Here is a 24,033-nt window from a genome sequence, read left to right on the forward strand (position 1 = left end):
ACAGAGAGGGGACACAGAGCTGTAACCACACAGTCACATCAATGTAAATGGGAAAGGGACACAGAACTGTGACCAGAGTCACATCAGCATGAATGGAGAAGAGACACAAAAGTGTAAGCACAGTCACATTGATGTGACCAGAAAAGGGACACAAAACTCTAACCACGCACTCACATCAATGTGAACAGAGAAAGGATGCAAAACTGTAACTACAGTGTCATTGATGTGAAAAGAGAAATGACACGAAAATGTAACCACGTAGCCACATCAGTGTGACCAGAAAAGGGACACAAACTCTAACCACACAGTCACATCGACGTGGACAGAGAAGGGACACAAAACTGTAACTACAGTCACATCAACCTGAACAGAGAAATGGCACAAAAATGTAAGCAAACAGTGAAGTCAAGGTGAACGGAGAGGGGACACAGAACTGTAACCACTCAGTCACATCAATGTGAATGGAAAAGGGACACAGAACTGTAGCCACCCAGTCACATCGATGTGGACAGAGAAGAGACACAAAACTGTAACGACTCAGTCACATTGATGTGATCAGAAAAGGGACACAAAACCCTAACCACGCACTCACATCGATGTGGACAGAGAAAGGATGCAAAACTGTAACCACAGTGTCATTGATGTGAAAAGAGAAATGACACGAAAATGTAACCACACAGTTACGTCGATGTGACCAGAAAAGGGACACAAACTCTAATCACACAGTCGCATCGACGTGGACAGAGAAGGGACACAAAACTGTAACCACGGTCACATCGATGTGAATGGAAAAGGGACACAAAAATGTAAGCAAGCAGTGAAATCAAGGTGAACAGAGAGGGGACACAGAACTGTAACCACACAGTCACATCAATGTAAATGGAAAAGGGACACAGAACTGTGACCAGAGTCACATCAGCGAGAATGGAGAAGAGACACAAAAGCGTAACCACAGTCACATTGATGTGAATGGAAAAGGGACGCAGAACTGTAGGCACACAGTGACATCGATGTGAATGGAAAAGGGACACGCAACTATAACGACTCAGTCACGTTGATGTGGCCAGAAAATGGACACAAAGCTCTAACCACACAGTCACATCAACATGAATGGTTTGAACAGAGAAGGGACACAAAATTGTAGCCGCACAGTCACATTGACGTGGACTGAAAAGGGACACAAAACTGATGTGAACAGAGAAGGGATGCAAAACATCAACCTCAACAGAGAAATGACACAAAAATGTAACAAATCAGTTGAATTAAGGTGAACAGAGAAGGGAGATGGAACTGTAACCACGCAGTCAGACTGATGTGGACATGTAGCTTTTCAGTGTATGTAATCGAGGAGCACATCCTAAGGAAAGTAGGAATTCAGAAAAACCTCAATTTGCGCAGAGAGAAGGCCACCTTTTCTATAAAACTGGAGAACAGCCAGGTTTATAACTGGTCAGTAAACAAGCTTCCACCAAAGCAGTGGTACAGAACGTTCACGTGGCGCTTGCAGGGATCCACGACCAAGTAGGCAAAACTCTGATCATGGCTTTTTCTCGAAGGGTAACAGAGGCCGTTGTTATCCTGAGAGGAAGTAAAAACCACAGTATTAGTGACAACATGGATACCCATGAGAGAATTAATAAAAACTACATCATAGCATGGTTTGTGTTGGAAGGGACGTTAAAAATCATACATTTCCAGCCCCCTAGCCATGGGCAGGGACACCCCCCACTGGATCAGGCTGCCCAAGGCCCCATCCAACCTGACCTTCAACACCTCCAGGGATGGGGCAGCCACAGCTTCCCTGGGAAACCTGTGCCAGTGCCTCACCACCCTCATCATGAAGAATTTCTTCCTAATATCTAATCTAAATCTCCCCCCTTCCAATTTGAAGCCATTCCCCCTCGTTTGTTCCAATTGTAAGAGTTTATTTCGTGGCAAAATAGAACAAATATGCCGTAGTTTATTTAAGCAGCATTTTGTCTCCATGAGGATCCTGATGCTATGACATGCACAGTAGTTCTATCTGAATAGTTCCAATAACCTCGAGGTAAATGTCCTACTAATATAAAATGTAAAGTTAAACACGTAAGCATGTGTTTATACAATTACAGCCTAGCATACAGATGATGAAACATACAGGGGTCCATTCATACTTCCTTTGAAACAGAAAAACATTGAGTGACACTATACATAAAGCTGTTCTGTCAGTAATTCTTTTTCTCTTACCATTTGTTAATGCATCTGTTCAGTTTCAAATACTCACTTTTAAGGAAAACCCTTATTACGATTCTAACTAACAACTTTGAACTGTTAGTGGAAACAGTGTGTGTGCCAATCCTCAGAAAGGGTTTGAAGGGAATGTAGGCACCCAGCTCCAAAATCTCCACTCTGATGAAGCACGTTCAGCTGACAACCACTACAAGAATTGGGCTTTTCAATTTAACATCCTGCGTCTGCCCATGTCAATAAAAGTGTCAGCATTGACAGGGCAGCATAGCTTGACATGTGCTTCAAATCCAGTAGGGATCCAGAAACCAGATGGGGGGATAGGATTTTTGTAGGGCTGATTTTTTATATGTTCAGTCTGGTAATTTAAACGTGCAAAAAGATCAACAAATGCATAGCTGACACCTTCTTTCTTGTACAACACACAACAGTTTCCTCCTGCTCTCCATCACTTTTATACATCAGCTAAAGAGATGTAGGTTCTGTTCCACTTTCTTGTCTGAGGAAAATTTCTGTAGTTCATATATTGCCCATTTTCTTCAGGAAAGTTTTTAAACTCCCAAACTATTCCAGATTAGAGGTGCATCTCTCACAGGATTCTTTTGTTGAAGCTGTCTTCCGTTGTAAAGAATAATTTTTTTTTCCTTTGGAACAGGGAAACATGAAAACTGTAACCTCTCTCAGTGGCTGAAAGCAGTCAGCCTAGAAGGAAAAGATCTGGGTTCCAATTTCTACTCCAAGGATCATCTGTGAATTTTATCCAGTAGCTGTTACTGACACCCCATTTTTTCTCGTTATTTCTAAGAGGATGAGGCCTCTACTATATGTTCTGGTGTCTTTCTTTGAGGGATTATTCAACACCATCAATCTTAAACTAAGACAAGCACCACCATAAAAGTATTGCTCGAGACAGGTAGAGAGTTGATAATGTTTATTCATAGCATTTTCCAAAGGCTAAAAATAGCCTTCTATTTTTAAGCAACGCAGCAGACAAGTTCTGTAGCTCCAATTTTAAGATGCCTAGCTCTCTTCAGGTGTTTTTTTTAGGGATACATGTGTAATAAACACTGGATCCTCAATTGCAGTAAGGAGAGCAAGCTTTATGATTTTACAGTACTCAACATCACAATGCCTTTGGAGTCTGATCCAAAGATAACCTAGGCTCACGCATGAAACCAAAACCTAGAAGACCAACATTAGATGTGGTTTCTAGTTAAACTTTTTTCCCATTGCTACTGAAGATCCCACTCCTGCAGTCTTTATGGGATCAACGGAGTCAGTTGAGATTTTGATTGTTTAAAGGCAGTGTTAGCACACTAACACTTTGTTCAACAACTCAGGAACAAAAAATGGATGAAGTTCTGGTGATGAGGCATTTCAAGATACTCCAGAATATACCAGACTTGGGTTTGGGAAAATAATAATAAATATGATTAAATTAAATTAAAAGGATTCTTAAATTTCTTTTAATTGGCATAAGAGGTCATTAAAACCCTAAAATATGAGAGCATAAAGGCTCTGGGATTTACACAGATTTACTCTAGTTTTTAGAGCAATAAGGTCCACGGACATGAATTAAGAATGATACCAATTCCATCTGCAGCATGGACTTCGGTTCAGACACGGCATGATTGATTTACTGATGTTAGAGTAGGAGGATTTTATTTTTCCTTTGTAGGTCATCAGCTGATGGTTTAAGAGTGCATATGCGTAGGATAATGCAGAGCATAACAGAGGAATAAAGATACTTCTGAGCATCTCTCAAAACTGCATCATTTAATCAACAACTTTTTTAAATGAATAAACTATGTATTACACTGGCTCTAATGCTGCCATAGCTCAGGTTCAGGTACAGAAAGTTCTAAAATACCAGTTAGCTTACACATACTTCTGTTGTAACAACTTTTCATAACATGCAAGCCCCAAACTTCTCAAGGGTATTCGGAGTTCAACAGAGTACTTGGTTGCAAGATTTAAAATTATTTTTCTTGTGATGCGTAGGTATAGTGAATTTTGATGCTAAAAAGATTTACAGACATGTATAACTGTGCTTTAATACCTGGAAATATTTACATTTCTAATAGTGTGGGGGTTTAGATATTGTTACCAAAACAAGGGCTTCTTAGGACATCTTAAACACCAAATAAAAAGGAAGGGATGTTGTTACAATGGTGTCATACAAAGTTCTTAATTTCTGGTTTGTACTTGTGCAGATATAAAAGTATATTTGTTTGTTCATTTATTAATCCAGCTCACAATAGCACACGTCCTAACTTCTCAACTGCTCTTCAAGTCACTTTTACCAGAATATTTATATCAGGCTAAGAGGTTATGTCCTTTCTTTTAGATACCAAGTAAGAAAACATGGCTTAAAAATTGTCAGCTCGACATTAAGATAATAATAACACAGTCTATGATTGTTTACCAAATTAATTCAGAAACTAAATGTACTGTAGAAATGTTGTTATCTCCTTGAGAGAAACTTTTCAGTGCAAGCACAAGGCATTTCTGCTTCAGCAGGCGCCCTTCCTGTAATTGCCAAGTAGAGTTTAAAGCGTTTAGAACCATCAAACGATCCAGACAAGCCCATTTATCCTTTCTCTATTCTGAGAGAAAATTCATCAGGATCATCTTTAATGGAAACCAGAATATCAGATCTCCTCCGCCTCACAAATTTTTAGAATGTACAGTAAACCCCAAGGTTCCAGGGAGAGTAGCACACTCTGTATTTACACTGGATTTGCTTTAATCCGTTTACTTCTTTGTTTTCAAAATGTTGCTTAAGTCTCCCCTTCTTCCCTTCCCTTCCCTTCCCTTCCCTTCCCTTCCCTTCCCTTCCCTTCCCTTCCCTTCCCTTCCCTTCCCTTCCCTTCCCTTCCCTTCCCTTCCCTTCCCTTCCCTTCCCTTCCCTTCCCTTCCCTTCCCTTCCCTTCCCTTCCCTTCCCTTCCCTTCCCTTCCCTTCCCTTCCCTTCCCTTCCCTTCCCTTCCCTTCCCTTCCCTTCCCTTCCCTTCCCTTCCCTTCCCTTCCCTTCCCTTCCCTTCCCTTCCCTTCCCTTCCCTTCCCTTCCCTTCCCTTCCCTTCCCTATGTGGCAAAGACAATTAAGGGAGGTCCTAAATGTCATGAATCTACCTAAACAGAAATCCGGACAGTTCACATCAATACATTTGATTCAGAGATGGGAGGAAACCGCAATAACAGAACAACATCAGGTTATCAGGGGTTTGATTTTTTGTTTTATTTTAGTGATGATAAAATACCACTTAGCATCCAAATACCACATCTGCAGCCCACTAGAAAGGTAAATTTTGATACACCCATAAAGTGTATCCAAGGTTCAAAAACCTTTCAAAAGCCTTTTATGAATCACACGAAGCACTTAAAAGGTGGTGACCCACAGATGAACAACTGGGCTATAGGCAACATACAGGGAAGTTTAAGCACCAGCTGAAATGACATCAGCTGGTTCTTTTGAACGTGGGTACATTACCTGACATTTAATTATCACATATTCTGGTTACTCAAGAAGAATTTGGAGTAGTTCATCCTACTGCAGCAATTAAATGACAGATACGCTGAATCTAGTAAACACGCAGCTAGTTCCTATATTTATCTTGACGATGAATGTATGATTTTGTAAGAGTAACAGCAGGGTGTGACGATTGACAAGGGAGGGAAAAAGAGTTTAGCAGTCGTCTTACCACCCCAGCCTTTTTGGGTACTAAACTTCCTTGCAGTCTTTACAGAAAGAGATGCAATACAAGCCCACTCAGAAAGCTCTAGCAACGTTTCTAGGAACAGACGTAGACAAAGTCAAGAGTGGATTCTTAATTCCTACTGCTATCTCAATTATACATAAACACACCAGGATACTCTGACCTAAACATATATTTTCTTCATAAACTAGTTTCTGGATGACTATGATGACTTCAAATGTAATCCAGTAAATCTTTTTTTTGTGAGCTATGAAATAAAACTTTGGTTATTGATGAAGAGTTAGTAAAGAGGATGAGAAATCAGGGTGAGATCAGGGAAAAGAGTTAATGAATAAAAAATGATGATGACTGTGGAAAGATAACCCTTTAAAATGGAATATTATGCCTTCGTTGAGTAAACGTCAATTCATTTATTTTCATAGTTATGAAAAGGCTGAGAGAGTTGGAGTTGTTCAGCCTGAAGAAAAGAAGGCTCCAGGGAAACCTTATAGCAGCTCTCCAGTACCTGAAAGTGGCCTGCGGGAGAGCTGGGGAGGGACATTTTACAAGGACATGGAGTCATAGGATGAGTGGGAATGGCTTTAAATTGGAAGGGAGAAGATTTAGACTAGACATTAGGAAGAAATTCTTCCCGATGAGGGTGGTGAGACACTGGCACAGGTTGCCCATTGAAGCTGTGGCTCCCCCATCCCTGGAGGTGTTCATGGCCAGGTTGGATGGGGCCTTGATCAGCCTGGTCTGGTGGGAGGTGTCCCTGCCCATGACAAGGTGGTTGGAACTGGATGATCTTTAAGGTCCCTTCCAACTGAACCCAAACTATTCTATGATTCTATGTTATGCATGTTACTGGCAGTAAAATCCTGTACCACAAAATTATTCATACTTACATATGCGGACACTCTGAAGACTGTAGAAGTAATATGTATTTCTTTTGTTTCAGGATTCTTTTGAACACTGAAATACAGGGGAATAACACATACTTAATACATACAGTAAGCACCGATTATTAGCATCGTTCATTTTATGAACACATTTTTAATATATGTACTGTGTTCTCACTCAAATTTGGTCAAGTTCGGTTCAATAGTTAAAATTCAGTTGATGTCACAGTGACCATGGAAAGGGACATTGGCTATTATGACATTATATTATGACATTTTACTGAAAACTATTATAGGCATCTTTTCATCTGAGTTGGATTCACTTTTTTCAACTCCTAAATCACAGCAATATTACCAAGCCCTAGATGACTCCAATATAAAGTCCGCATTTTGATGTTATTCAGCTGAACGTTCTGTAAAAAACTTGCACATATTCTTTGAGAAAAAAAACCTGTGAAGTGAACTGCATCTCGATACAGACTACAAGAAGCAGCAGCAGTACTGGTGAAGAAATATGGACTTTGGCTCCTTTTAAATTACCATAGAATTATAGCGTAGGTTCATTTTTCCTCGTTTGGAATGCTACATATATAGACAGCTGCACAACTTAGGATCATATTACTTTTGAATTTTTATATTTCTAGACTGTTGTGAAGACTGCTTTCTTTTCTGTCACATTTACGAACAACACTAAGATGTTATTGCAAAGCACCCGAGCATCTCAACATATTTTAAATCCAGGTATTTTTAAATGTGTCATTTTTCCCTGGGTCTGCTTTAAGCAATGCTTACATTTCTTCATAAATTCGATCATGTAACTCCTATTCATCTGATTTAAAAGATTCCTAGTTACATTAACTCACTGTGGAGCAGTTGAGCCTTATCAATTCCATACTTAGACAGTTCCAAGAAATGCAAAGCTCCAAACCTGCCTGTTACAAACAGAATCAGCTCGTGGGAGAGGTCCCAATATAGGCGAGTTGCTAGAAGGTGCATTTTAAACAAAGCCCAGTTGTACGCAGCACCAGCTCTGAGTCCACTCTTACCACTGCTTTTGCAAAGCTTCTTATTATAAGAACAAACAAACCCAACCCAACCAATATGATCTTTGTTGATTCAATCTCTCCAACCAATAAAAGAAATCAGCTCTCCAATTAACTGATTTCATCTGTAGAGGACTGGCATAGTTGTGTATGAATTAAGACTATGCTGTGAAGTTGATCTTTCCGGTCGTGACTCAGTAGCAAGGCTTTCTCAGCATATTTTGTTGCAGCTGAAATGTTGATATGCTCAACAGAGGATTAAGATGGCATTGCTGAAACTGGTACTGGCCCCAGTTGTCCGTCTTACCAGCCCCCTAGAGACTGTTGCCTTCCCAGCAGGACAGCTCAACTGGTTCATGACTCAGCTTCTGAACCACTGCAGTTTACAGACCAGCATATTAAGATAAACTGAAGTGAACGTCAGTTTATGCTAACGTACTCGCTGTGAAGTGTAGCCGTTCAGAAACTGTTTGACCGTCTCTGCTTCAGAGAGCGACAAGTTTCAAAAAAAGTTATAGAAGGTTAGCACTTTCTGCCACATATCAACACCCCAAAAGCTTGTTGTATTTAAGCTACTCTGGCTTCATAGTCTTGTGTCTGAAAACAATGCTTTCAGTTTCTCGTTTCTTAGTTTTTATGTTATATATATCTAAGATATCAAAATAAAGGGTGACAGAGAATAAGTCTTCCTATTTATTCCATTGCCTTGAGAAATTTTCTCCTTGTGGTTAGCTTCCTGTAAGTAATTTTTCAGACCGAGTGTTTATTTCTAGTACTTTGGTTAATTTTTAAGGCAAAATAATGTATCTGCCAAAGTCGGATGAGATTCTTCCCTTGCTGACTTGAAAGAGACCAGGAGGTTGCCTTTGACACGCTCATTTGCTCTATTTCCTAAAAGGTTTTAGAAAAAAACCTACCTTTTCTTCTTGAACAGGGTATTACCTTATCTTTGCTCTTTCAAATTGTTAACTTTTAAACTATTCATTGTATATTGTAGTTCCTTCATCACATTAATATGTATCTATTCTCTTTTTAAGAAGAGCTAAATTCCTCATACTCTCTCAATTCACTTTGGGTTCTATTTATATCCTAACCTTACTGGCAATATTTTATTAGGCTTTCCAGACATTAAAAGAAAAACTCAATGCTTTTGCATCAATTCATTCATTCTGGGGGAAAGCGTGGAAATGGCAAAAAAGGAAGGAAAAGAGAATGATGACTACAAGCTACAATGGCAGCTGTCACCACGGAGAGACACTGTCAGAAAAATCAGGGCTTAAATATAGAAGACAAGATTTAGCAACAAAGGTTCATAGATTATATTTTAATTAACAAGTTTTTGTGAGGTAAATGTATTTAACTAAACCAAAAATACTATAACAAGGAATTCTAAATGATTTAGGTTACACAAGATAGGACACAATGATAAAATTATGGATGGTTTCAACTGGTCACAGACTAATTACTGCTGGATTAGGAACAGACAAGTTGTTTGTTAATTCGTTACGAAGTAATTATTACTTTTTTTTAGAAAGGAGAAAATGTCTGCCATCTAGCAACTGTATTTAGAAGTCCCTAGATGCGCTTGTAAAATATCTAGAGTGAGGAGAGTGGTTACTTTCAAAAGATTATTGCATTCTCTCATAATTAAGCAGTATACACGGAAATACTGTAATAAAAAGAAACCTCAAACCTTTTGGTTTTTTGAATGCTAGTGCTTTGGAGTTAGAACTCAGGAAAGGCCAAAAGAAAGGCTGTAAGAAAGAGAAGTGGGGAAAAACTCATATTAGGTTTGCCATTCCCGACACTGAAGACCCTTTTGCAGAACTGTCGCCTTCCTGGAGGTGTTGAAGACCAGGTTGGATGGTGCCTTGGGCAGCCTGGTCTGGTGGGAGGTGTCCCTGCCCGTGGTAAGGGGGTTGGAACTGGATGATCTTTAAGATCCCTTCCAACCCAAACCATTCTATGATTCTATGATTCTGTGATTCTGTGGTTCTAGTGGCTAATAATTATTATAATATCCATTGTTTTTCACAAAGCCTTCTGAGTCTTCAAGATGTAAAAATTAAAGCTTAAGAAGAGTACAGTTTACAGAAATTTTAATACCACAAAAAGTTTTTAATATCATTTTACAAAGAGTAGAAAGTATCCAATATGACTGCAATCCAAGATGAAAAGAAACCAGATGGAGGATAGCAGTCTAGAAAAGAAGAATTCAACGAATAGATGGTTTTCAACAGGAATTTGAAGGCGAACTGTTTGGTAAACAGAATTTAAGAGACCACTGCTCTCATTAACAATTGTTTACTGAAAATAAGAGGCCATAAGAAAGTAATTTTTATTGCTTTATTTTGTGGTGTAATTTGTGCAAAAATGAAGTAAAACAGTGCACAGCATGGACTAGAAATTAGAAATTAGATCAAGACTGTGGCATGAATATCCCTTTTCAAGCTGCATTTCTTATCCTTTCACTGGTGTTTTCTCTCTAAAGATAGTGGTGACCAAACAGCAAGGTCATTTTGGATAAACTGGAGGCAGGAGGAGAAATGAGACAAAGCAGGAGCCAACTGTGATTGTAAAGAGAGAGGGAAAGTCTGAAATGTCAAGATCAAAAGCTGTTTTCACCGGACTGACAGAGAACTTAATATCAAAGGAGCAAGACAAAAGATTTAGTCAAATTGTGACTTTCTGTCTCAAATGCTTGTCAGCATTAACACCAGCTGCACTGGCCATGAGAAACCAGCAGCCATTTATAGGCACAGAAATTGAGAGATACATGGTACATAAATGTCGAAGATCAGTTTTGTCACAGGAACTTTGGAAGATACAAAGCAAGCTGCCAGCTGGCAGACTTGGGCTTGTCCAGCCTGAGGAAGAGAAGGCTCTGAGGAGACCTTAGAGCGACCTTCCAGTACCCGAAGGGGCTACAAGAAAGCTGGGAAGGGGCTGTTTACAAAGGCTTGTAGCGCCAGGATGAGGGGCAGTGGGTAAAAACTGGAGAGGGGCAGGTTAAGATAGATACAAGGAGGAATTTCTTCACTATGAGAGTGGTGAGACACTGGAAAAGGTTGCCCAAGGAGGTTGTGGCTGCCCCATCCCTGGAGGTGTTGAAGACCAGGTTGGATGTGACCTTGGGCAGCCTGATCTAGTGGGAGGTGTCCCTTCCTATGAGAGGGGGGTTGGAACTGGATGATCTTAAAGGTCTCTTCCAACCCAAACTATTCTATGATTCTATTCTATGATTCTATTCTATGATTCTATTCTATGATTCTATTCTATGATTCTATTCTATTTTTAAGTAACAAAAGCTACTTGACTCCTTTATAGCACGAAAAGGAAAAAGAAGGGGTAAAGGTTTAAGATAAGTTAAAAAAAAAAGTGGCTTAGAACAAAAAACTTGAATGTGTTTAGGAGAAAACAACTGAACAGCAAAGGGAACTAATAAGGTGAAGGAACTGATGGGATTTGTGCTTTGTCCTAGGTCAGTTCAACAACACAAGAACAGAAGCAGCTGTAGTCAATGCAGAGTCAACTAAGGCCAAGGATTAGAGTAACAAACAGCTTGTTTCAAGTGCAAAGTGAACAATTTAAAAGAAAAGGGAGAGTAGACTGAAGCACAGATGGATCCCTTTAAGTCATATTTCTGAAGTCAGTATTTTTGAAGTACCCACTTGATTTCCATCCATGTATGATGCAAAAATATCCAGATTGATCATAGTAAGAAGAAAGCTCTGGTGACCAATCATAGTATTCCAATTCATATGTGCAGCCATCTAAGTTCATTATTTCTAAAAACCTTCTTTGACTATTGATAACACTTGTTTTCTCTGTTTCAGTGCTTTCTCTGAAATTATCAACTATTCTGCTGCTAGTTTAATAATTTATTTTAGATGACCCTGGGAAACAGCACCCGACTAAATCAATTTGCACCCTGAAAAGTACAAACCATTTGGAAGGAAATCTGAAAGCTGCGTAGAGGTTATTAAAGATTTGTAAGCTTCTTTGCTTAAGTATTACAAAAAAATCCAAAAAACAGCAAAATATTTTGTTTTAAATATTTTGATACAGCAATCTGTGCACAAGTGCTACATAAGGAAAGAAATATTCAGGTTATTAAGAATCACAGGGTCTAATCCTTTCAGTGTATCTTTGTTCAGGCATAAAAATTTTACTCTTAAGTTTATTTAATAATGCCTTAACTATGAATATACCTTAATTTTTTTTTTTCCTAATATAGTTAAAATAGGAGATGAAATAGGAATTGGTCATCACACCATTCCAAACAGAGCTGAGAAGGAAGGAAGGTTAGGGTTAGGATTTTTTGTGTACATTGTAGTGCAGTATTGAGTATATACATTATGTCACATGGGTTGGAACTGGATGATATTTAAGGTCCCTTCCAACCCAAACCATTCCATCATTCTCTGATTCTATGATTCTATCAAAGTAGTCCAAAGCCATACATCCAAGACTTGTTGATCAATGACATCAATGGCAATGGGAACAGATCTGATTTCAGTAAACAAATACAGAAACAAAAATCTTTACGTGGCAGCGAATTATAAAAAATAAATGTCCATGTAGGTAATGTAAAACAATTTTTTATGTGGGAAAGGTGCCATTAAAATTGCATATATTTTGCCATTTAAATACATACCAACATACCATTGTTACATGGTATGTTGACTGCAGAACACAAATAACCTTGCAGATTGATTAAATAACAGCCTTATTTTTGAAGCATTAGTGCACAATAAATTTTCAAAATCATAGAATCATAGAATGGTTTGGATTAGAAGGGACCTTAAAGATCATCCAGTTCCAACCCTCCGGCCATGGACAGAGACACTTCCCATGAGACCAGGCTGCTCAAGACCCCATCCAACCTGGCCTTGAACACCTCCAGAGAGAGGGCATCCATAGCTTCTCATGGTAACCTGTGCCAGTGTCTCATCACAATCAGCAACAAGAATTTCTTCCTAACGTCTAATCTAAATCTTCCCCCTTCCAATTTAAAGCCATTCTCCCTTGTCCTATCACTACATGCCCTTGTAACAAGTCCCTCCTCAGCTTTTTTGGAGGCCCCCTTCAAGTACTGGAAGTCTGATCTAAGGTCTCCCTGCAGCATTTTCCTCTCAAGGCTGAACAACCCAAACTCTCTCAGCCTGTCCTCATAGCAGAGGTGTTCTAGCTCTCTGATCATCTTCATAGCCATCCTCTGGACCCCTTCCAACAGTTCCGCATCCTTCATATGTTGGGGATTTCAGACCTGGACATAGATCTCAAGGTGGCATCTCACAAGATCGGAGAATCCCTCCCTTGACCTGTTGGCCACACTTCTTTTGATGAAGGCCAGGGCACAGTTAGCCTTCTGGGCTCTGAGTGCACGTTGCTGCTTACACAGACACCAAATATCTATGCACAGCACATACATCTACAAATGTATAAACTGGAAAATCCTTACCTCACCAAGTCTTTATATAAAGCTTTCGTTGTTTCTAAGTATGGGCCAACCACATCTTCAAACTGGCAAAGTGTTCCTCCAATGCAAAGATGCTTAAAAATACAGAACAGAAATTCCTTGCGATCCAATTGACTGAATATGTCATAATGGTCTGAATCTTCCAGAAGCAAGACCTTGTGGAAAAAGAAAACAACAAACAGATCAAATAGATGAACATTCCCTGTTTAAGTTTATAAACAATGCAGCTAATTTGCTGTATGTCACATTTTGCATTTATATAAAGTATTTAAACTAGGGATGTTAATAAAAAAGTACTTTTCTCGAAATCCTTCTTCCAATGATGCAATTATGTTCAGAATTTATAGGTACAATATAAAGCATAATCACTGTCACAATTGTGTGCACAAGACATAAGGGAAGATCTTTCAGTGGTGTCCTATTCACTGTTTAATTGCTCATCGTGGTAATGAAACAATCAGTAATCCTAAAATAACCCAGCTATATTTGATATAGTGATCACTGCCAATTAGTTTGTGTTTACTAACTTTGCCTACATTTACTTTTTAACTCTAAGTTTACACAGTTATCTTATATAAGTAAAGGAGTCCCAAAGATCTCCCAGAGAAGATCACTCAAACCCACATCATTCTTTACTGCCAACTCTAATGAGCCTTCATTTGTAGCCTGGATAAACCAGCCACGCTATCCAGCTGCATCTCACCCACCTTTTGCTGCAATATTATGTGAATACAGAGGACTTGCTAGATTACTCCGAACACCACGGTCTGTGAGGGGGGACAGGACTTGTAACTCAGTATGGCTATAAGATGTTTGAACCGCATCACCCAAACTGCAGGGGCCAACCCAGGCAAACCAGTCAAAGCCAGACAGGAGCTTATCACTCTCTGGCTTTCTTTATAACGTCACTTCACAACCTGAGTAAAAATGGATCAGGGCAGCAACTCTGCTGGTGGCCACCTCATACGTATCCCAACCTCCCTCTTGGTTGAAGCAAGAAGATGAACTGGCAGGTTGGAAAAGAAACATGGAGTTTTGCAGCAGAGGGCCAGCCTTTGACACCAGGTGACAGACAGTTTGCTGCCCCCTGCAATCTATCATCCTGGGGCACTGACTCGTTCAGTCTGAAGTTTTGATGTTGTTTATGGGAGATTTTGATTCTTATTTCGTTCTGCCATCTTAGGTCTTAAAAATAGGAATCACGTTCATTTCAAACAAATGTGAATCCTTCAGCTTGCAAATACAGACACAGACATCCCTTCTGAGGGCAGGGAAATGGAAAGAGAGTGATACTCCAATGATTTATTATTTTAAATGTTGCCTCTAACTTTCCTACATCCAATATACTTGATTTTCAGAAAACATTTCTCATGTACCCGGCTTATAAATAAATACACAGTATTTTGAACTGCTAGGCTACAAACCACATCTGAAATTCAAACCTGAGCTTGAGTTGTCTCCTTTTCCCAGAACTTTACAAGACAGACCAGTATTTCAGGCCACATCCTGTAACCAGTGTCACTGGTTCAAATGCATAGCCTTCAAAGGATTTGCCAAGTGCAAATGAGTGCAACTCTATAATTATTAAGTACTTATGATGATTATACATACAAGGAAGAGCAAAATCCAGTTCTCCCACACTATGCTTTGCTAATGCTAAACAAACACAAGTAAAAAAAGAAAATGCTTTAGCTTATGAAGTCAAAAGAAACACAATGAAGACATATGTTGATTAAGAAGGTGCTGCTGTTAGAATTTTTTTCAGAATAATTTGCTCTTTAACACCTCCACTGGAATATAGCAAGCAGGTTTTACCTTGCAGGCCTGTTCAGGAGTTATATTTAGTCCTTTTTCCAGCGTTATACTGAAAAATAATTTCCTGTTTCATAGTTTACTCTCTTTTGTTTCACTGAAAATATATGAAGATGCCTTTCCTTAAATGCCTTCATGTATGATATGGTCAGCATTCCTAGCCAGGAATGCTTCAGGATGTAGCTACTGAGTACATTTAACTTCATCAATGACCAGGAAGGTTAGGTGAACGCACAGCTCTGCGTATCGTGGGACCTTTCCATTAGTACCACTTGTTTTTCCTTCCTAGGCAAATGAGTAGCTGCATCACCTCCCACCCAAGCACTTGTGACAAGAATGGGTTTAAGAAGGTTTTACCTTTTTCTCCCACGTGAATAGGAAAGAGGGCCCACCTGGAAAACAGCCATTTCTTTCACACGTGCACATACTGCAGTGCCTCATCAATTTCTATCGCATTGCTATCAGTGCCTATTTTTACCATGAAAAGTATGTATTGAAGAAAAAAAAGACTGAAAAATGTGTCCTTACGATACCTAACAGAGTATGGAAGGTTATAGGAAGTTATTCATTGCGATACTGACCTTCCTTAATTCATCAGAGATGAGAATGTCGTCATAATAGTCGTTGTAACATTTCACAATTTCTCCGGTTTCTCTAACAACTCCTTCAGAGTAGAGCCGATCAAAAAATGACATGGAAATCTGCGTACAGGACACCTCTGTAGCTTCAACTTTTGTCACTTTGGAACCTGGAATATATAGGAAGGCTTCACTCCAAATCTTTTGCAATAAATAAAACAGGAGAATTTCCACATACTAATGGCTTTACGGTCATTTGTAATTCAATGCAGTATGGAAATAATTAGCTTCTCTAAAGGGTTGTGTGTGGCATATCCCATAAAAAAATACAGTTCATCTATGCATGAGTCAATCACACAGTCCATCAAAAACCAAAGAAAGCTAAGAAAGAAATAAGTGTCAAGAAAATACTAAATTCATCTGAATGCTGCCTTCCATTAAGTCTCATGTGTTTGCTCCCCCTGTTGGTAATACTATCAACCGAAACAAAGAATAGATGAAACACCATGTAAACTCAACATAGAATCATAGAATCGTTTGGTTGGAAAAGACCTTTGAGATCAAGTCCAATCGTACCTGTCTGCTACTAAATCATATCCCTGAACACCTCATCTACCCGTCTTTTAAACACCTCCAGGGATGGGGATTCAACTACCTCCCTGGGCAGCCTCTGCCAGTGCCTGAGAACCATTTCTGTGAAGAAATTTTTCCTGATGTCTAATCTGATCCACCCCTGGTGCAACTTGAGGCCATTTTATCTTGTCCTGTCACCCGTCACTAAATCAGCATCCAATGCAGAAATTCTTTTGTAAATGATATTAATAAAAACCTGAGTCAAGTCTAATAAAAATCAGAAATTACATGACCCAAGGAAAAAAAAAAAGAGACATCTTACATTTTCAAAGTATAAAAAAAAAAAAGCTCAAAGTATAAAAAACTAAGCTATTTATAGGCCTTCAGATTGTTAGAGTTTTACTGGGGGAGGAATGGAGACACTTTTGCTCTGAAACAAGATTTTATGAAATCTTTCATCAAAAAAAGAAAAAAATCTAGAGCTTTGTAATCTGTTCAGTAGCTCAGAAAACCAAACTATAAATGGAAAAGCTTAAATATAAGTGGAAGCTCCTATTCCCCCTTTGAGAGGTGAGATTTGATATTGGAGATTCAGAATTTCCTGGAATAGTGTGACTGGTTTTAATAACACTGTAAAAGTGAGCAGTAAAATAGGAAGAAGAAATGCCATGACAGCTAGATGATCTTTCAGGTCCCTTCCAACTCAAACGATTCTAACTCTGCAAGTGGAAAAAAAAAGAGCTGAAAGATACTTAAGTAGATTAACCTTCTTATAACAGCTACCTCTGGAATATATATAAAGTGCTGCCAATATACTTGGATAGACCTTATAGCGACCTTCCAGTACCTGAAGGGGGCTACAAGAAAGCTGGAGAGGGACTGTTTACAACGGCTTGCAGTGCCAGGATGAGGGGCAATGGGTATAAACTGAAAAGGAGCAGATTTAGACTAGACATAAGGAAGAATTTCTTCACAATTAGAGTGGTGAGGCACTGGAACAGGTTGTCCAGGGAAGTTGTGGCTGCCCCATCCCTGGAGGTGTTGAAGACCAGGTTGGATGAGGTCTTGGGCAGCCTGATCCAGTGGGAGGTGTCCCTACCCATGAGAGGAGGGTTGGAACTGGATGATCTTTAAGGTCCCTTCTAACCCAAGCTATTCTATGATTCTATGATTCTATGATTCTATGAAATGAACACCTTGCATATCTAGTATGGTATCGATAAACCTCAGATTAGGTATATTTAGAATTCTCCCAAAGCTGAAGAACAATTTTTACCTCAGGGAAACCTCTTGCAATTTACAATTTATAGAACAGTTTATATTGAACATACATCTTATAAGTTCAGTTCTCTGTACTAAAAAGTTGGTATTTCAAAATTAAAAGGTGCAGGTTCATGACTTATAGGTTCAAATGATATCTACAGTTTTTGCAAATGATATCCTGGAACAGTAGCCTAACAAGCTGCTGATTTAAGATTACCTTCTAGATTTTAAAACCCCATTCCAAAGAGAGCAATTGTTAGAGCTTCGAGTACACATGGCAACTCAAGACCCTTTCTTAGGCAAATACTAAGTTTTTATTTATCAAAAAAGACACTAACCCTATCCCTCTGAAGATAACTTTTTGAGTGTTAATTGATCTTAACCAGGCACAGTCCTGCCTCCCCAAGATTGCTGACAGGTGCAAGGCCAGTAACATCTCCAAGGAAAAAATACTACTTAGTTTTCATTGCAGTTATTTAAAAGCAAGAGAATTGAGACATAAGTTGGAATGCATCAAATGCATTCCTTGGGGACCCCATATTTTATGCCACCTTCTGATCTAACCGATGGAGACTGAGGGTATTATGGTCTGGTAATATTAAGGTGAGGATAAAAAGCATTCAAGAGAAGAAAAAAATGAATCACAGAATCATAGAATAGTTTGGATTTGAAGAGACCTTAAAGGTCACTGGGCACTGGAACAGGCTGCCCAGGGAGGTGGTTGAGTCACCATCCCTGGAGGTGTTTAAAAGGGGTGGATGAGGTGCTGAGGGGCATAGTTTAGTGGTTATAGGAATGGCTGAACTCAATGATCCAGTGGGTCTTTTCCAACCTAGTGATTCTGTGATCATCCAGTTCCACCCCCCTGCTATGGACAGGGACACGTCCCACTGGATCAGGCTGCCCAAGGCCTCATCCAATCTGGCCTTCAACACCTCCAGGGATGGGGCAGCCACAACTTCCCTGGGCAACCTTTGCCAGTGCCTCACCACTCTCATCATAAAGAATTTCTTTCTAATGTCTCATCTGAACCTTCCCCCTTCCAATTTAAATCCATTCTCCCTCATCCTGTCACTCCACATCCTTGTAAAAAGTCCCTCCGCAGCTTTCTTGGAGGCTCCTTCAGGTACTGGAAGGCCGTTCTAAGGTCTCCCAGTTCTTCTCCAGGTTGAACAACCCCAACTCCCTCAGCCTGTCCTCATGGCAGAGGTGCTCCAGCCCTCTGATCATCTTTATTGCCCTCTGGACCTGCTCCAACAGTTCCAACAGGAACTTGTGTTTAAAAGACTTACTTCACAGCGATAAGTAAATCATATATCTGGATTAATATATTTGCATGTCTGAAGAAGAAAATACTAGAAGGTTATTTTTTACCTCCTCCCACTCAAAGCTAATTCTTACTATATTTTCAAAAAATGCACATGAAGACTAAGTACAGAAAAATGTGCCAACATTCCTCACCAAAAATAGGCAAAGAATGGGAAGATGAAATTTTAAGAGCAAGTGGGGTATACCAGCTGTTCAGGATTTAGGAAGGGAACCCTTCCAGTCCTCAGAACAAAATGTGTTACCTCTGTGCTGAGGAAGATTGAGCAGAATCAGGAGTTAAGCTGGGATACTTGGCAAGTGACTCTCCGCGCTTAACACGAGGTATGTAACCCACTGACCTTCACTACAGGGACTGGCAAGTCACAAGAGAGACAGATAGCCTAAAAAAACTCTTGCCTAAAGCAGGAAAAGCTTTACCCACAATTTGAAATATATTTATCCTCTTTCTGCTTGCCAGAGTGAAAAAGAGGTACTTGAAGGGGAACTTGAGATGGTTTTTGCATCTTACATATTTTAATTGTTTTAACAGTCAGACACAGTGTTTGGAAAAGAGATTTTGCTGACAAAAAGGTGGCAATGCCTGGTGTCATTGTATATAGCAGGGAAAACCCATGCCAGTTCCAGAGAGTTGAAAGGGAAAAGTTGGAAAATTCCTGAAGCTCCATTAAATATTCACACACACTAAAGTATGTGCAGACAAACCAAAAGAACTGAGGACTTCCCTCTACCCCATTTTATAATATTCCTACTAAGGAAAACCACTTTGGCAATATCAGAGTTCACATTGTGCATAGTCCCATTACATTATCATATGAAATCTCATCAATCAAAAATACTATTTCAAGATGGTGCCGTAAAATCCTGTAGTATTTCGTGTCTTTCTCCTGTAGCATCCGCTCTCCATCTACAGACACTATCAAGTGTTATAAGCAGTTAATCATATGGCAATAAATGAAGTCAACCTTATGCCATGATTGCAACTGGAGTGATCTATCACGTGGCTCTCTTTCCACACCCAGATTCCTTTTGTTGTGCAGACAGCATATTTACACAAGCTCAGGGGTGTGCTTTATCTAATCTTCTGCTCTCTCAACTTTAATTTCTAAACCAGCAATAATCTCAGACCTGTCCTAGGTAAGGTGGTTGCATCTACACAAGAGTGTCTTTATCCAAGTATTATCTGAATAAGGTAGTATTGTAATTCCACAAATTAGAACGTCCTCTGCTATGATGACAAGTTGACAGACTTGGGGTTGTTCAGCCTGGAGAAGAGAAGACTGCTGGGAGATCTTAGAGTCACCTTCTAGTATCTGAAGGGGGTGGCCTCCAAGAAAGCTGGGGAGGGACTTCTTACAAGGGCATGGCATCATAGCATAACAGATAATGGCTTTAAATTGGAAGGGGGAAGATTTAGATTAGACATTAGGAAGAAATTCTTCACAATGGGGGTGGTGAGGCAGTGGCAAAGGTTGCCCCGGGAAGCTGTGGCTGCCCCATCCCTGGAGGTGTTCAAGGCCAGGTTGGATGGGGCCTTGAGCAGACTGGTCTGGTAGGAGAGTTCCCCGCCCATGGCAGGGGTTGGAACTGGGTGGACTTTAAGGTCCCTTCCAACCCAAACCATTCTATTGTTCTATGATTCTATGAAATAACGCAGTTGGTTACATCTGGATACATGGTCTGGTCAACAGGACATCGCAGACATATAAAAACACTCCCCGTACCTTGGTTTATGGATCAATACAGAGTCAAGTTAAAAAAGAAGTGTAAAATTTGACAATTTACTAGCAAACTAGGTAAGAATCTTTTCTCACTACTTAGGAAAAGAAGTTATTCTTTAAGACATTTCTGCCAGGTGACGATACACCTATATGAACTGTCACTGTTACTAAATGATAAATGAGAGGAAAACAGTTACAACAGAGATTTTTTTTAATTTAAGATTCATTTATTTTAAATTTACCCAATGTAGTCCATTGTCCTGAAGATGAGAGCAACTTTAGACTGGAGTTCACATTTTGATCCTTAAAAAATGCCTAGAATATTCAAATAAGAGAACACAAGTTAGTGAAATGAAACATATAATCATCAAAAAGTTATTATAGAAGAAATCTATAAATTATTGAAGGGATGAAGAAGGTGTTCCACAGTAAGATCTGAAGTATTCAATCTTATTGATTTATCAGTTAAAAAAAGGGAGAAATACATAGTAATGTTGGTAGCTGACAAGTTTAAATGCCAAATGAGCCAATTAAGAAACCCCACACTTATGTATATGCATAAAAGCAGAGTGAATAATCGCGATGAAGCTGATGATGGATTTTTCAGTCTCTGCAGCAGCAAATCTTTTTTCCATCTCTCTGGGATACAGAGAGATCAGTCTGTATAATGTAATGGTCCTTTTGTTCTCAATTCACAGCATTCATAATTTCTTAGCAATAATTTAACAGTTTTAATTCAAAAGACACAAGCAATAAGAAGGTAAATGCATATGTTGTAAAGTTGAATCATTTGACATATTTATCAGTAGGAGATGAAATACTGGCATATTTCTGTGTGAATTTCTTTAAATACAAAGAGGCTGAATTCTTTATCCAGTATAACCGTATCATGTAGACAAACGACAAATCAATGAGTTGCTTTTAAAACAACAGATGTCGAAACCACACTGTTTTAAAAATCACAGATTCTTATTTTTTTCTGTCTGCAGACAAATTAACAGATTTCACTTTGCAGACAACAAAAGTTGGAGGGCCCAAAATCAGCAAGAGACTTGAGTCTCCAAAAGCTGAGAGCTGAATATTCTAGCATAAAGCAATGGTACCCAATTAATCTTCAAGATTATGGTGCATATGTGTGTCTAATTGCACAGCGTAATTACTGCAACAAAGAAGTAATAGTTGTGAGCACGGGTGCCGGCTACATGTAAACTGTTTGAAGTCTACCCCGGGGTGGACTTCCCAACATTAAATGCAGTGGCCAAGATCAGGATCCAGTTCAGATTCCCCTCCGTGGGCTTGAATGACTAAATTGTTCCTTCTTCAAACATTAATACAAACTAAAATATTTTTACTGGAGAATACAGTTAAGCCACAAAGTAAGACTTGAGAACCACACCTAAACATACTTTCAAGGAGACAGTGAGCAGGCAAACAGCATGTTAACACTGCTACAATATTTGCCGTTTTGCATTATTCCAATAGCTATAATTTCATGGAAAAAAAGTCAATATAAGATATAAAGGACTCAGAACTACCATAACAAATTCATCCTTTTGATAGGGTTTGAACTGCTGGTCAAAACTGAATGCTTGTGCTGTAATCCTGCCTTTCATAGACCTGAAATGAAAAAATGAGAATAAATATTCTGCAGACATACTAGGTACTTATTCAGTCTACAAATTTCCGCAGGCATATTACATAAAGTCCTCTTCTGACCTATATTTATATTTATATTTATATTTATATTTATATTTATATTTATATTTATATTTATATTTTTTCTTTTTTTCTTCATTTTCACCTATAACTGCCTCAATCTCTCTTTGGATGGGGGAAGCATCACTGCTACTTGAGCAGCACGAGAGCAGTGCTGCAAAGATGAAACACATCATAGAATCATGGAATCATAGCGTGGGTTTAGCTGGAAGGGACCTTAAAGATCATCCAGTTCCAACCCCCCTGCAATGGACAGGGACACCTCCCACCAGACCAGGCTGCTCAAGGCCCCATCCAACCTGGCCTTCAACACTTCCAGGGATGGGGCAGCCACAACTTCCCAAGGCAACCTGTTCCACTGTCTCACCACCCTCATCATGAAGAATTTCTTCCTAATGCCTAATATAATTCTTCTCCTTTCCAATTTAAAGCCATTCCCCCTCATCCTATCACTCCATTCCCTTGTAAAAAGTCTCTCCTCAGCTTTCTCATACCCCCTTCAGGTACTGGGAGGTCTCTATAAGGTATCCTCACACCCTTCTCTTCTCCAAGCTGAACAACCTGAACTCTCTCAGCCTGTCCTCATAGTGGAGGTGCTCCAGCTCTCTGATCATCTTCAAGGAAGGAAGGAAGGAAGGAAGGAAGGAAGGAAGGAAGGGAGAAAGAGGAAAGGGAGAGAGAAAGAGGAAAGGGAACCTTTCCTTTAGTGACCTTCCAGTACCTGAAAGGGGGCTACAAGAAAGCTTGAGAGGGACTATTCATAAAGGCTTGTGGTGACAGGACGAGGGGGAATGGGTATAAACTGGAGAGGAGAAGATTGAGACTAGACATCAGGAAGAATTTCTTCATGATGAGAGTGGTGAGGCAGTGGCACAGGTTGCCCAGGGAAGCTGTGGTGGCCTCATCCCTGGAGGTGTTCAAGACCAGGTTGGATGGACCTTGGGCAGCCTGATCTAGTGGGAGGTGTCCCTGCCCATGGCAGGGGGGTTGGAACTGGATGATATTTGAGGTCCCTTCTAACCCAAACTATTCTACAATTCTGGGAAAGAGAAAGGGAAACGAAGGGGAAGGGAAACAGAAGGGAAGGGAAACAAGGGAAGGGAAACAAGGGAAGGGAAGGGAAGGGAAGGGAAGGGAAGGGAAGGGAAGGGAAGGGAAGGGAAGGGAAGGGAAGGGAAGGGAAGGGAAGGGAAGGGAAGGGAAGGGAAGGGAAGGGAAGGGAAGGGAAGGGAAGGGAAGGGAAGGGAAGGGAAGGGAAGGGAAGGGAAGGGAAGGGAAGGGAAGGGAGAAAGAGAGAGAGGCGAGTTCGCCCCTTTCCCTCCCACTTCCCTCTCGTGGCTCCCAGCCTGCCCCCTCCCGCACCACTTGAAGAGCCGGTGCCCGATGTCCTTGTCGTGCAGGAAGGAGAAGGCTCTGCGGGGCAGGGGGCCGAAGGCGCAGGGGGCCGCGCCGCGCCGCCCCCCGGCCGCCATCTCAGCCCGCAGCGCCGGCGGCCGCTGCCATGGGAACGGCGGCCCCGTTCCCCGCCTCCTCAGCCCCCGCCGGCCCCTTCTCCCCGAGGAGGCTACGAGGGTGATCTGAGGGCTGGAGCACCTTCCATATGAGGACAGGCTGAGAGAGTTGGGGTTGTTGAGCCTGGAGAAGAGAAGGTTCCGAGGAGACCTTACAGTGACTTCCCAGTCCCTGAAGGGGCTCC

The 24,033-nt window shown here is 40.2% G+C and overlaps 1 protein-coding gene across 1 annotated transcript; it reads right to left on the reverse strand.

Moving 5' to 3' along the window:
- Positions 1–1,244: 1,244 nt before the first annotated feature.
- On the reverse strand, positions 1,245–23,809 carry CFAP300 (cilia and flagella associated protein 300). Its single transcript, XM_069883545.1, has 7 exons — positions 23,700–23,809; positions 22,157–22,238; positions 20,864–20,936; positions 15,742–15,908; positions 13,331–13,503; positions 6,830–6,896; positions 1,245–1,578 (listed from the first exon to the last, which is right to left on the reverse strand). Exons 1-7 carry the CDS (start codon positions 23,807–23,809, stop codon positions 1,441–1,443), a joined length of 810 nt encoding a protein of 269 aa, XP_069739646.1. The 3' UTR covers positions 1,245–1,440.
- Between the last annotated feature and the right edge of the window lie 224 nt (positions 23,810–24,033).

Source organism: Phaenicophaeus curvirostris, chromosome 1 (genome assembly GCF_032191515.1).
Source record: "Phaenicophaeus curvirostris isolate KB17595 chromosome 1, BPBGC_Pcur_1.0, whole genome shotgun sequence".
In the NCBI taxonomy this organism is placed as follows: domain Eukaryota; kingdom Metazoa; phylum Chordata; class Aves; order Cuculiformes; family Cuculidae; genus Phaenicophaeus; species Phaenicophaeus curvirostris.

Coding starts and splice junctions, on each gene's coding strand:
- CFAP300 (XM_069883545.1), bottom strand. CDS start 23,809: ATGGCGGCCGGGGGGCGGCGCGGCGCGGCCCCCTGCGCCTTCGGCCCC. Junction 15,909..20,863: donor AGGACAATGGACTACATTGG/GTAAATTTAAAA, acceptor TATATATTCCAG/GTTCCAAAGTGACAAAAGTT. Junction 13,504..15,741: donor TCTCTGATGAATTAAGGAAG/GTCAGTATCGCA, acceptor TTTTTCCACAAG/GTCTTGCTTCTGGAAGATTC.